General features: G+C 32.4%; 2 protein-coding genes and 1 long non-coding RNA gene across 3 annotated transcripts; 2 read left to right on the forward strand and 1 right to left on the reverse strand.

The window, feature by feature from the left end:
• The first annotated feature begins 2,070 nt into the window (after window positions 1–2,070).
• LOC114721419 (disease resistance protein RLM3-like) lies at window positions 2,071–5,465 on the forward strand. The gene is made up of 3 exons (XM_028907242.1): window positions 2,071–2,558; window positions 5,244–5,376; window positions 5,460–5,465. Exons 1-3 carry the CDS (start codon window positions 2,071–2,073, stop codon window positions 5,463–5,465), a joined length of 627 nt encoding a protein of 208 aa, XP_028763075.1.
• Window positions 5,282–14,558, forward strand: LOC114721411 (TMV resistance protein N-like). Its single transcript, XM_028907235.1, has 5 exons — window positions 5,282–6,722; window positions 10,655–11,756; window positions 12,032–12,307; window positions 12,420–13,124; window positions 14,016–14,558. Exons 1-5 carry the CDS (start codon window positions 5,602–5,604, stop codon window positions 14,418–14,420), a joined length of 3,609 nt encoding a protein of 1,202 aa, XP_028763068.1. The 5' UTR covers window positions 5,282–5,601; the 3' UTR covers window positions 14,421–14,558.
• LOC114721412 (uncharacterized) lies at window positions 7,720–10,378 on the reverse strand. The gene is made up of 2 exons (XR_003738082.1): window positions 10,019–10,378; window positions 7,720–8,089 (listed from the first exon to the last, which is right to left on the reverse strand). It is a non-coding gene; the product is annotated as an uncharacterized LOC114721412 (long non-coding RNA).
• Window positions 14,559–14,831: the final 273 nt, after the last annotated feature.

The following is a 14,831-nucleotide window of genomic DNA, read 5'->3' on the forward strand; positions in this document are numbered from 1 at the left end:
TTAAAATGCATATATTGACTTGTACATTCAATATATAATCAGCTGTAAATTTTTGTATCAACTCTAATAATGTAAATTATAATATTCTTAAATTTTAATTTGAATACTATTTATTTTGCTATTTTTTTATTGTTAAAACGTGTATGTGCATTTATAATTAAGTTGATCTGTAAACTTGATGTAATAAATATAAGAGCTTCATGTAAGTTTTGTACTGTGTCAAAAGGCAAAAAGCACCATGCGCCTGGCGGAATCAGTGAGAAGCTCATTCCTTTTCTTCTTCTTGTTTTTTTTTTAACAAGTTCATTCCTTTTCTTTTTCACTTGCTTTTAGCCCACAGTGCGAATATGTATGGCTTAATTAAATGTTAAATATTTAATAATTTAAAGGCTCAATTAAATAATAAAAATATAATTTCTAGTCTTTGTACTTTTTATAAAAATAATTTTTTAATTTTAATTTATCAAAAAATAAATACCTTTTGTTTTACATATTTATTAAAAAATTTCTTCTGTACTATTTATTAAAAATTATTTTTTTAAAAAAATGACAGTTAAAATATAATATTTATTTTAAATTCTGTATACATTAAAATATTAAAACTATTAAAAATATAAGAATAAGAGTACATGTCATTTTTAATTTTTAAAATTTGATCCCATTTTAGTTTTTATCTCCAAAATTTGACTTTGTTTTCATCCAGCTAAAGATTTTTGCTCCATTTCCAAAACCATTGATTTTAAATTTCAGGAATCAAAACCAAAATGAGATCAAGTTTCAGGGACTAAATATAATATTAACCTTAATTAAAAGTAAAGTTTTGTTAAATTCCAACCCTCCAATAATTTTAATATGGACAGTGGTGTTCATCACCCAAACTGAATCCTCTGCGATACGAAGGATTAAAGGCGTGTGTTCTGCCCACAATTGTTTTATTATTCATTGTTCACACTGAATCTTTTCCTTCAGGACCAAAAGACAAGAAAGTATATATAAATGGAGATGAGCGGAGGAGGGCAAAAACATTATCAATAAGCAAATCTTTGTATTGCAAAAACGCCTATTGATCGCGTCTAAGGAACTGTATATGTTTTTCCGATTGAAAGGACATTGATAATCCTACAATTGACTTGCATTAAATTTGGGACCAAACTCCTTTTTAATTGATGTGTAATTTGTAAGTATGTAAGTATTTTTATAAACGTTTGAAAGCAATCTGACCCTAATGAAAAGGTTTATGACAGTGGTGCACCCTTATGTTTTTCAAAGAGAGTATTTAGATAAAACCAAACCATAGTTTGGAGAATAGTTTTTGAAGAAAAAATTATTTTTTAAAACAAATTTTGGAGGAATAGATTTTGTAAAAAAGTGATTCTGATAAAGTGAGAGTGATTGGATAGTTGTTATTAGAAGCACTTTTTATATATACAAATTACTGAAAAGAACATAAGTTAATATGATAATTATATAAAAGATAGATTTTATAAGATATTTTTATTTGAACTAATAAATTTGTTAATAATATATTTTTTGTCAACATAATAAATAATATATAAAAAATGTAATTCATAAATAATTAATATGAGGGTGTTTTTTGTTTCAGAAGGAGAAGGAGCGAAGGCAGAATGAATTTTCAAAGAAGAAGAGGCGAAGCTTGTGATTGAATATAAGGGCGTTTTTTGTCATACACCGTTGGATGTTTTCTGATAGAATATAATGATTACACCAACGATCCAAAATTTCTAACCAAAACGAAAATATTCTGCTTATTTTGAAATCTAGGTTTGGAGCTCCAAAATTTTGGCTTTGACCCACACCTGGTTTGCTGAAAAAATCAGGTGTTTAACAATTATCTGATTCAAACTATGGTTTGGGTTTAAAAAGTACTTTTTTAAAAAAAAATTGCCAAACACCCCGGAATTGGATTCTCTCCACTACCTTGGAGAGAATCCAATTCCGAATTAAGACCGCGTAATCAAATCTTTTGGTCTCCTCATAGTAGGAATTGATGAAGCTAATCAATCCATTAGCAGAGATTTGATTACCATATATCCTCTCTTCTTGCCACCAATGTCTTCGTTTTCAGATTTCCAACCTTCATCTTCAGAACCTAAATGGAACTATGACGTGTTCTTCAGTTCATCTATCGACTGTTTCGTAATTAGGTCTCTCAAATCCTCTCTCAGGGATGCTGAAATCAAGACATTCATCGACGATGATGATAAAAAAGAGATCAAGCCAGCAATACTGAGAGCCATCGAGGAGTCTAGAACCTCGCTCATAGTGCTAACAAAAGATTTTGGAGACTCCATAGAGCGTCTGAAGAGACTGCAGAAAATCATGAAGTGTCACAGAAGAAAGGGTCAGGTGGTATTGCCAATTTATTATGATGTGAATCTGTGGGAAGTAAGAAAGCAGAGTGGAAGATTTGGAGAAGCTTTTGAAGGACTTGTGAAGGGGACATGCGTGACCCAAAAAGAGCAGATGAGATGGAGAAGAGACTTCGCCCAAATTACATCCTTGCCCCGTTGGGAACTCTCACATCTAGAATGGTCCAGGTATGTATATCTTGTGAATTCCTACAATGTCAATGGCCATATATTTTGTCTTGATATAAAATTATCCTAATTTATCAAGATTTCAACATCATTTTCGTACCACAATTAGTTGGTTTTTTCGTGTTAGTGGTTCGTCCAAAAGGGCATCATTATTTTCCTCAAATTATTTTTCTCAAGTTACAGCAAATTTTGTTTTCTTCCCCCCTAAAGTTTCATTTTAAAGGCTCCAGCTTATAATTACATTAAGACCGATTATCCTCACGAAATTATTCTACATCTTTTCGATAAAAAGCAATCATTTGGTTCTCATAATTTTAACACCATTAAAATTTAAACTCTAACTTTAATCTGGTCTAATTCAATTCTCATAGTCTCAACTTGATTCAAATTCATTAATTCATGTTCTTTGATTCGATAAAATTCGATCTCTACAATTTTAACTATTTAATTTTGTAAAACAAATTAAAATGCTTATCTTTGTATTTTGGAAAATAAATGCAAATGGTGGAAATAATAGAGACTAAACTGTATTAATTAAATTTTAATTAGGGTTAAAATGCACCAAACGCTTTAAAGTATTCATAAATGCAATTGTACCTCTAAAATATTCAAAGTGAAGCAATGTCACCCATAGACGAGCTGATGGGTATTTTATTGTTCTTTAAAGAAATTATACATAATTTAAAATTTGACATGCATGTATGTAGTACTACCTCCGATTCTAAATATAAAACTTCGATTGTAGTACTACAAACGAAATTTTATATTTAGGATCAGAGGTAATATATATTAAGGAGGGAAAAAAGGCTTCCATCCCTTCCTCTCACTCCTCTTCCTCCACCATCCGTCATCACCATACCCCTTTGATTTAATAAAATAGATAAAATTGTAGATATTAAATGGGAAAATGATGCACATGTTCTAAGAAGTAGATTTTATTCATCCAAAGTCCCATAAAATATCAAAATTACTAGCAGGTCCCAAGTAACCTTAGAGTATTATATTCTAATTGTAAAATAACAGCACTACCCCTCAGATTCCCAATTCACATTTTCTCTGCAATTGCGATTGACAACCTTAACAGCGACTATTAACAATCCAATGAAAAGCTGTTGACAACCTAAACAGTATCCGCTAACAACTTACTTTATAAGATCACATAACCTCCACATAAGAGTAAATTATAACCAAATAGTATAATACAACAACTTTAACACTAAAATGGAAAGCTTTTCGAAGGCATTAAGAACTTTAACTAAACCCAATAAGATTATAGCAGAATTTTAATACGAAGATCCATTGACAACCTCAACGGTTAGTATTAACAACCCAAGGAGAGCTGTTAACAACCTAGGCAGTATCTGTTGACAACTAACTTTATAGGATAATATAACCTCTACATAAGATCAAATTATAACTAAAAAGTATAACATACAACTCCCCTTGGGTTGTTAATACTCATCGTTGAGGTTGTCAATGGATCTCCACATTAAAATTCTACTATAATCCTATTGGATTTAGTTAAAGTTTTTAATGCCTTTGAAAGCTTCCCATTTTAGTGTTAAAATTATTGTATTTACTATTTGACTATAATTTACTGTTATGTGGATGTTATGTGATCCTATAAAGTAAGTTATCAACAGATACTGCTTAGGTTGTCAACAGCTTCTCATTAGGTTGTTAATAGTCATCGCTGAGGTTGTCAATCGCAATGGTAAAAAAAACGTGAGTTGGGAATCCTAGAGATAGTAGTGTCATTTTACAATTAGAATATAATACTCTAAGGTCCTTTGAGACCTACTAGTAATTTTAATATTTTGTGAGACTTTAGATAAATAAAATCTACTTCTCAAGATCATAGGCATGGAAGCCTTGCTCTTGGGAGAATTAGAATAAAGTCTCAAAAAAATTATTATAAAATAAGTCTTCATTTTTTATTCTGAAATTTGACATTATAACCTGCTTAGATTATTATTGAAAAAATTAATAATTATTTTTTTGGGACTTCATTATCTCGTTTTTTTATTAATATATACATACATTATTAAAATTAGACTACTTAATTAGGGGCTGTCTAGAATAACTCATAAACAACTTTTTAATAATAATTTGCAAAATACAAAATAAAAGCATGCCTATAAATAATTTCAAACGTAATCTCAAATAAAGCCTTAATATTTTAAAGCATTGAATGCATTTTCAAAATTAATTTAAGATGCCAGTTACATCTTAATCTTTTTAACTAAGTCAAATTATAAGCACTCAGATTATATCTCAGAAAATAAAATTTTAAGGACTAACATTATTTCTTGAGGTTAGCTACCGGAATATTTAGCAGAATGCCGTGACATTTTTAGCTACCTGTATTCTGCAATAGTAGTCCATGCATCTCTGGTTTAAAAAACAAAAAAACCAAAAAAATAAAAACACCTTTTCAACTAATGTTTTGATGCGCCATGGCAGAATGAAACGGCTATCTATTAATTTCTTCTACTACAAGATTTATCGTCTTTATCATATATGCTTCAAATCAATTATATGTCTTAGGAATTTGTAAAGTACTATAAGCATCATGCACATATACTTTTTCTTTGATAAAGTTGATATAAATCGCATGCACTTGTTATGATGCACAATATACAATTTACCTTTTTAATATTTCCTGATTCTAATTCTTTTTGGCAGCAATAATGCGATTATTATTAACTCCATCAAGAGAATACTAGACAATACATCCTTATTGTTCATCGCACGCCATCCTGTGGGGATAGAGCTCCGTGTGAAAGAAGTGCTTCAATTGTGTCACTTTGTTGAAAATGTAGGAATCATAGGAATTTGGGGGGAGGGAGGAATTGGTAAAACAACTATTGTCAAATCTGTTTACAGTGCAATATCTAACAGGTTTGAGGGTAGAAGTTTCCTTTCAAATATTAAGGATGTGGGGGAGAAAGAAGATGGTCTAGTTTATTTGCAAGAGCAACTAATTTTTGATGTATCTGAAACGTTTCAGAAATATCAAAAACATAAGATACATGACGTTGACATGGGAGTCAAACAGATAAAGACGGTACTACATAAGAAAAAGGTGCTTATAGTACTTGATGATGTCAACAAAATAGACCAAATAACATTGTTGTGTGGAAGTCGTGAATGGCTTGGAGCAGGGAGTGTCATCTTGATCACCACTAGATATAAGCATATTCTTGATCAACTTAAAGTTGATAATCACTTTAAAGTGAAAAAGATGGACAAAAATGAATCTCTTGAACTTTTTAGTTGCCATGCATTTAAGCAGTTAAATCCTCCAAATGAGTTCATAACTTTCTCCAAGAAAGCTGTTACTTTTTGTGGGGAGTTACCCTTAGCTCTTGAAGTCCTTGGATCTCTTTTGATTGATAAGACATTGCGAGAGTGGAAAAGTTTGATTAAGAAACTTCCAAGATTAAAGAGCAATGCAATACTTGAGATACTTCAACTAAGTTATGAGTACTTAGAAAACTCTGAGAAAGATGTGTTCCTTGAGATAGCTTCCTTTTATGTTGGTAAAGACAGACAACATGTGACAGAAATATTAAATGAGTATGGGTTTTGTGCCGAAGTTGACATAAGTGTGCTTATTGCTCGAGGCCTTCTAAAGGTAGACAAGAATAACAAGTTTGAAATGCATGAATATTTCCGAGATATGGCAAAAAGAATGAATCCTCCTAAGACTCAACCCAAATATGCTAATGATGTTTTCTTAAGTTTTAGAGGTGAAGATACTCGCAAGTCTTTCGTTGGTCATCTTCATGCTACTTTGAAAAATGCTGGCTCGGAGGTTTTCATGGACGACAATCTCAAAAAGGGGAAAAACATCTCGGCTTCACTTTTGCAAGCAATTGAAGTTTCTAGAATTTCAATTATTGTTTTCTCAACAAATTATGCAAGTTCTAGTTGGTGCTTGGAGGAACTAGAGAAAATTATGGAGTGTCACAGACATAACGGTCAACAAATCATGCCTGTATTCTACGATGTGCAAGCATTTGAAGTAAGAAAACAAATAGGCAATTTTGGAAAAGCATTTCATGAACTCATTGCTAGAATCTCAACTAGAAAAGAACAAACTTGGAGAAGAGAGCTCACTGCAGCTGCCAACATATCCGGCTGGGACTCGTACAATTACAGGTAATCTTCTATTACTTGAGTCTACCACTTTGGATTCTCAAAAAAATTTACACTTCTAGAGGTCAACGGTGATTCAAGTTTATAAGAGAAGGATTTAAAAGAAACTGCAAGGGAATTCTAAATTTTTCATAAAATATAAATACATGCACTGACTAAAAACTATATCTAATTTCCATAGACGTATTATCAATCGTTCTCTAGAAGTCCACTCCCTCCCCATCTCCATTTCTAGTACTACTTCCACTTCTTTCAAAATTGGTCATTAATTTACTTGCCCTTCCCTTTCATGATTGCATAGCATCCCATTAACAATATCATATTCAATGTCACATTCTTTCTATTTTGTAAGCATATAATAATACTGTCTATAAACAATACTACTTCAGTACTTAATATTAAGAGCTAGATAATTAATTTATATTAAGAAAATTGGCTAAATTAATTATTTGTAACATATGTGTCTTAGTTTTTCTAAATTACCTTCTTTAATCATGTGCATTGGATATTCTATAACTATAAGCTCTTCAACATGTGCAAGCAATAGGCATACTTTGAGTAAAAAAATTATAAATTTGTAAGGTAAAATGGATTAAGGTCTCACAGGGATCAACATGAACCTTTTGTAGTCTAGCTCAGTAGCTCCTAAATTTTGGACCGGTAGTAGTAAATTGAAATTACTTATATCAAAGCATAGAAACTTTGGAACTTCGGCTAGCCTCCCCTCTACACGCACACAAATCTAGAAAAATTTGTTATCTCCTTGTTTATGTTTCGAGTTTTGATGATTTCCCTGCTTGAAGCCCATATTATATTCTTGTTATAATAATTAACTTGTTTTGGTTATTTATAAAGACCTTTTGCAAATGATTTCTATGACACCACAAAAATTTAGGAGTGAAACTCACATTCCTCAAACCTTAAAACATCGCATTACACACTTGACACAACAATCAAAATACCATTTATATTATCATGATTATTATAATAATCTTGAGCATGCATGTATAAATTTTAAATCAGGTAAGATCAGATTTCTTATAGTTAAAATGCAAAGTCGTTAATAGAAGTCTCAGCAGAATCTCCTAGTCAAACACCCCAAAAATTCTACAAATAGCCTGCAAGTATAGCACAATATATACGGAGCCCCACTCTACAACAATACATAGATATATCCATCCATTCAAAATGATAAAAGAGGATAGACATCTCCCTATAGACCACAATAAGCACCTAAAACAAGATTCACAAATATGTACAAGAATTAAGGTTTTACATTAAATTCAGAACCTTTCAAGCGACACTTCAACTACAAGCCAGCGGTAAGGATCTTTAGTGATGATCAAAAGTAACAAGATCAACTGCACTATCTCAGACCAAAATAATCTACTGGCGAATAAGGTCTCATTAACGAAAATAAAGTAAAACAATTGATGAAAAAATAAATTATGTAAATATAATTCTATAAAATAAATAATTTGTAGATGCTTCCAATTTTTGAACAAGCCTGTAAAACATAAAAGAAAACATAAGAAAAATTTTATCATACAAAGTTAGTTCACCAAATAGTATAAAAAGAAACCCCTTTTGTTTTACTGAGGACTTTAACAAAACAAGCACCAAGCATGAACACAGTCCACGATGGCAACTAACAAGCGTGGTTGAAGCCACGAATACAAACACAGGAACAATGCCACGAATATCAAACGAGCTCAATGTTAATCATAGTGAACCAGTACGACCACAGCCAAAACCACAAATACCAAGCGTGGCTAGGCAAGCTCAATGTTAATCACAGCACACCACGGGCTAAAAGTTTTGCTGTTAGCGACCAGTGTTCTGTATTCAGTCCACACAAAACATCTACAAGCATGCATGGGGTCAATTAACCACTCGCAACTTAAAATACATGCATATATATATAATACTGATAACAAAAACTCTTAAAACGTAATTCATAAAAGGAGACCCCAGCATGAAGGTTTTTAAATAACGTACAAAACTTTCCTTTCAAATTCTAAGCATGAACATTTATTAAAACAAAATGCAAAATACTTATATGCTCAAGTAGAACTTTTGTTCTATATAAACAGAGAACGTATTCTTCCAAGAGTTAAAACATTTAAAAATAAAATAAATGAAAATGAGAATGGTCAAATTGAAAAAAAATAACCTTGATAAAATAATGCTTAGGAAAACTGAGTAGTTGATGTGACAAAAAATAGGAATTTTATTGTAAAAATTATTACAGGTCGCTAATAAAGATTGCGGCTTATGCCTACCAGCAATTAATCTCAACGACAACTACAAAAATTTAAAATAAAAGGGAAAACGTGACCTTTCATCCCTTTTATAAACAATATAGTCACAGAGTCTATTAAGCATTCCTCACCCTTGCAAGCACTATTTATTAACTCTAAAGCCAGTTTGACTAACCAAACAAACTCCATAGAATATGAAAGTTAATTACATAAAACTATGGACATACAGGACAACAAATTGTTTTTTGACCGAATACAGGACAACAAATGAAAATTCAGAAAAATCACCTATGTATATATTAAAAAATAAAAAAAATCATACATTGGGCTATAAATCTAATAAAAGGTTTAGACTATATTTTATTCCTTTACCAACTCTATAAACCCACCTATTTGGCCAGACACAAGGACTCCAAATCCAAGCCACCCAATCTAAGTTTTTCTGCAACGATTAACTCCTTTGTATCATTGTCATCATCTTGCCCAGGAAAAATTAATCTCAATAAAATAACCCTTCACCAAAAGTTAAACGGAATTTCAAAAACATATCCAAACTTGTATACCAATGAAAAGGTATAATGATACTTAACCAGTTTTTTTTTCCCTCTTTTTTAATTGATCCAACAAAAATACCGTGTCGGCTAATTGTTAATTTTATTTGCTCATCGCTTTCGGTCATCCAAACATTTTAACAAACATTTGATAAGCGTCCATCGCTTTCGGTCATCCAAACATTTTAACAAACATTTGATAAGCGTCCATTACCCATATCCATATAAGAAGCTTCATAACATATGAGCATTCACTCAAACAATTTCAGTCATCATCCAACATGATAAAACATTCTAGCTGTCTGATTTTTCACCAATGGAACCAAAATCCCCAAATTTCCTACTAGTACATTGAAAACATAAAGGAAAGGAAAATAAACAGAGCAGTTGCGTCACAGCGCATATATTAAAAAAAAAAAAAACAAATTGCCTAAACACGCTGGGGAAAGAGTCACAAAATTTTAAGACTAGAGAAGATTAATCTTACCCACACCCACACAACATTCAGCAACAACAAAGGAGGAAGAAAGGGCTTGCACGTTCGGCACACCCCCAGCTTCAATCGCACACCACAATCACAGCCAGAAAGAAGGAAACAAAATGAGCAACTCTCCTCCTTGCATCTGCTGAAGGCGTCGACCAAGCAAACCAAGGGAACGGCCAGGCCAAACAAGGTGAGAAAAGCAGCAGCAACTCGAATTCATGAGAGAAGGGGAAGGACGGCGGGCGAACAGACGGATGACGACAACGCGCACCGAAGACGGCAGCACGGGTGACGAGATGAGGTTTCAAGTTTGACAGTCTGGAAGCCTCTCCCCTCTCTCTGCTCCTTTCTCTCCTGATATCAACCCCTTCAAAAAAAACGATGCTGCTCTTCTCCTTTTTGGCTTCCTCTCTTCTCCTTTTTTCAAATTGAAGGACATTTTGGTAATTTGGCATTAAAAATCTGAAATAAATAAATAAATAAATAAATAATAATTATAACACAAAAGCCTTCAAAACCACCCAACCAGAAACTCTTCTTTGCCACCAATCCACTATAATAAAAATATTAGTTAGGTTTTATTATATTTTTCAGGGCTATTACAATTTCACTTTTTTACACTCTTGTGTGTTTTTACAGAAATGATGCAGCTTTGATCAATCATATTGTTGAAAGTGTCATGATGAAACTAGATGATAAAGCATACTTATTCATTGCTGATCACCCAGTCGGAGTAGAGTCTCGTATGCAAGAGATTACCAAATTGTTGAGTGGTAAATCAAATGAAATTATCATGGTCGGAATTTGGGGAATGGGTGGTATTGGCAAAACAACTATTGCCAAAGCCATTTTCAATGAATTGGGAAGAAATTTTGAGGGAAAATTTTTCCTAGAAAATGTGAGGAAATTTTGGGAGCAAGCCAATGGCCCAATCAATTTACAAGAACAACTTCTTGCAGGAATTTCAAGAGAAAGAATAACAAGACTACAACACAATGGATTGGGCAAAAATGTGATGAAAGAAAGGCTCTGTCATAAAAGGGCACTTCTTGTGCTTGATGATGTAGATAAGTCGGTCCAAATTAGTACTCTATGTGGAAGTCGTGAATGGTTTGCTCCGGGAAGTAGAATAATCATAACTACTAGAGATAAGCATCTACTTGATCTTCTCCAAGTGGATAAAGTATACAATATGAAAGAATTGGAGGACTTTGAATCCCTTGAACTTTTTAGTTGGCATGCTTTTAAGCAGGTCAATCCGATAGAAAATTATGTTGAACTCTCAAAAAGGGTAATTGCTTACTCTAGAGGATTGCCATTGGCTCTTGAAGTTCTTGGTTCATATTTATTCGATAGAGCAATATCTGCTTGGGAGAGTGTTTTGGAAAAGCTACAAAAAATTCCAAATGATCATATATATGAAAAGTTAAAAATAAGTTATGATGGGTTGAGTGATCATATGGAGAAAGATATATTTCTTGACATTTGTTGTTTCTTTATTGGTGAAGATAGAAGTTATGTTACACAAATTTTAAATGGGTGTGGACTTCATGCAGAAATTGGAATTACACGACTTATAGAGCAAAGTCTTATAAGAGTTTATAAGAATAACAAGCTTGGTATGCATAGTTTATTATGTGATATGGGAAGAGAGATCATTCGTGAGACATCACCAAAACCTGAAGAACGTAGCAGATTGTGGTTTTATGATGAGGTCCTCTATGTGTTGAAAAATAATATGGTAAGATCTTTTCTTAATGAATTGAGTGCACTAAGTCAAGTGACTATATTTGTCTTGAGAAGAATAAAGAAAAAGGAAAGTGAAAAAAAATTCCCTTTCAACTTTGATCTAGTTAAATTTTTTTTATGCCGATTATTTCTCAATCAAAATTCCTAAGGTGAAATTTAGATTTAATTTACTCCTTTTCCTTTATTCTCCCAATCTGAAAATGCCCACCTCTTCTATTTACTACTTAAATATTAAAAGTTGATTCTCTTTTATTCACTATTTTGCAGGGAACTAAAAGCGTTAAGGGGCTGGCTTTGAACTTATCAAGAAACAATACCTTATCCTTCAACACTAAAGCATTCAAGGAGATGAAGAGACTTCAGTTGCTTCAACTTAATCATGTAAGACTTCTTGGGGACCATGAGTATCTTTCAAAAGACTTGCGATGGCTACGTTGGCATGGGTTTCCTTTAAGTTACATGCCAGAGAACTTCTGTCAGGAAAATTTAATTGCTGTTGACTTAAAATACAGTGGTCTCATACAAGTATGGAAGGATAGCCAGGTACTTCATTTATTCTCGTTGTTTAGGATTAGCAATAATGCGTATTGTTTCTACCTTTTTCATTCTTTCCATTTGATATTGAAGTTTTCATATAAAATTTTTCATTTCACAGATGTTGGAGAGGATGAAAATTCTTAATCTTAGTCATTCTTGTTATTTGGAGCAAACGCCCGACTTTTCAAAGCTGCCAAATCTTGAAGAGTTGATACTTGAAGATTGCAAGAGTTTATCTGTTGTTCACTCATCCATTGGATGTCTTAAATATCTTATCTTGTTAAATCTAAGGGATTGTGAACGGCTCATCCATCTCCCAAGGAGTATCTACAATTTGAAGAATTTAAAAACTTTCAATATCGATGGTTGCTCAAAAATTGATAAGTTGGAAGAAGATATTGAGCAAATGGAATCTTTGACTACTCTAATGGCAAATCAAACTGCAATAACACAAGTTCCTTTTTCATTGATGAGATCAAAAAGCATTAAATATGTGTCTCTTTGCGGCTATGAAGGACTATCTCATAATGTATTTCCACCTCTCATTTGGTCTTGGATGTCACCAAAAAGTATTCCAAAGTCCTTGATTTGGAGCATACCATATTTATTCCAAGGTCTTTCACGTAGTTTATTTGCCAAAAGTAGTGCAATGATGAGATCAAGCTCCAGTAAATCTCAAGTTTCATGCAAAAAGACTCCAGCAACAGTCGACTTTCATGAGCAAGTTCTCATGCCAAGGTTGGAAAATTTCATGAGTTCTCTAATTATTCGTGTAGGAGAGTTCAACAAGGACATAGATACACTTTTGAAGCATATCTCACAGGTTCTTCTCTAAACCTTTCTTCCCCTCGTTCATATAATTTACCTCAATATGATTTGAGCACTTATTTTCTTACATATTTATACATAACGAATATTTTTAACATTTTAATGTGAAATCATTTACATTTTAGTTGGACTGATTTCAAATGTCAAAAATACTCATGATCGTTTTAATTTGGTTACCTTCAGTAAGATGTCTCATCCATTTTCTTTTTCCTTCAACTCGCTATTCCAACTTCGTATATGTCAATAGTATATCTAAGGTTCTCAGGCGTTGCACCTAGCTAGTTTGTGCAAAAACAGATGTAGAAGCATATATACAAGTGTAAAATTATTGAATCATGCATTTTCCCATGCACATATATATACTTGAAAAGGATATGAATAGTTTATAATTGTTTCATGCTTGACTCAAAGGATATTATTAGTGAATATGATGCATCGCTGGTAATGCCTTTATTGTATGATTCACATTTTTAAATTTTATGGTACTTTTTACTTTGATTTCATTTTGACATAAATCCAAAACAAGAATGTTGATTTAGTAATAAATTCTAGTGCAATTTAGTTATATCAGACATACATATTTGGGTCCTAAGTAAGGGTGTGTTTGTATTTATGTTTTTTTAACTGTTTATAAGCACTTTTACATAAATCAAAACAAAATTTTCCTCGTATACTTACCTCGTATTCGGTAAATTACTATTAAAAAACTACTTATAAACCATTTCAAATAAATCCTAAATAGGCTTTGTAGTTTTGAAAGTGCAATTAATTTTAACCTCTGCATTAGTTATGTGGGTTTACATCTGGTGATTTGATCAAATATCAAAACCCTCATTCTCATGCTAAATTCATTTCCTCTTTGAAATGTGTCGTATTGATGAGTTAGGGATTGAGCGAATTTGGAGACAGTTCTCTTCCTGGAGACAATTATCCTAAATGGCTAAACTTCAATGGTGAAGGATCCTCAATATTATTCAAGGTTCCTCAAGTTCCTTCTAGAAACTTGAAAGGATTAATCCTATACATTGTCTATATTTCTCATGAGGACAACATGGCATCTGCATATCCTGTCAGTGTCTTGGTATCAAATCACACAAAAGTTACTATTGAATTCTACAAGCTAGATACAGTAATTGCCTCTGCTGACGAAGAATTGGGTAGCATAATTCCTAATTTGGAGCCTGAGAATGAAGTGGAGTTTAAAGTAACTTTTGCACACAAGTTTGATATAAAGAAGACAATAATCTATTTGGTGTATGATGAAGATGTTGGCAAAAGAATCATGAATTGAAGGAAGCCCAAAGGGACAAATGGTTGCATGAATAATGTTGTGGTGGAGACAGTCATGCATTTGGATTTTCATGATCTTGCAATGCTTTTGTGTTAAGGCAATATATTTTATTCTAAAGAGAAACCTTGTTGCTCTTGATGACTATCTCTTCCTCTCGATATCATATCTGCGTCCCTTCGCAACTCTCTTCTCTTTCTTTCTTTGTCATGGGAACTGTTCTTCTTAAATTTATCATCTTTGAGGTAGATAAGATGAATATCTAGCTTTTTTTTTAAATTTCTTTTTAGATTTGTTTCCTTTTGCTTTGATCTCCTCTTAATAATTTGAATCTATCATCCATTACAAATTAGTATATCTTATGCTTCGCCATTTTGCTTTACATGAAAGATCTGAAGATTTTTCACATTACAC

This window comes from Neltuma alba, unplaced genomic scaffold, assembly GCF_004799145.2.
Source record: "Neltuma alba isolate B1F8T4 unplaced genomic scaffold, ASM479914v2 tig00012036_pilon, whole genome shotgun sequence".
NCBI lineage: Eukaryota > Viridiplantae > Streptophyta > Magnoliopsida > Fabales > Fabaceae > Neltuma > Neltuma alba.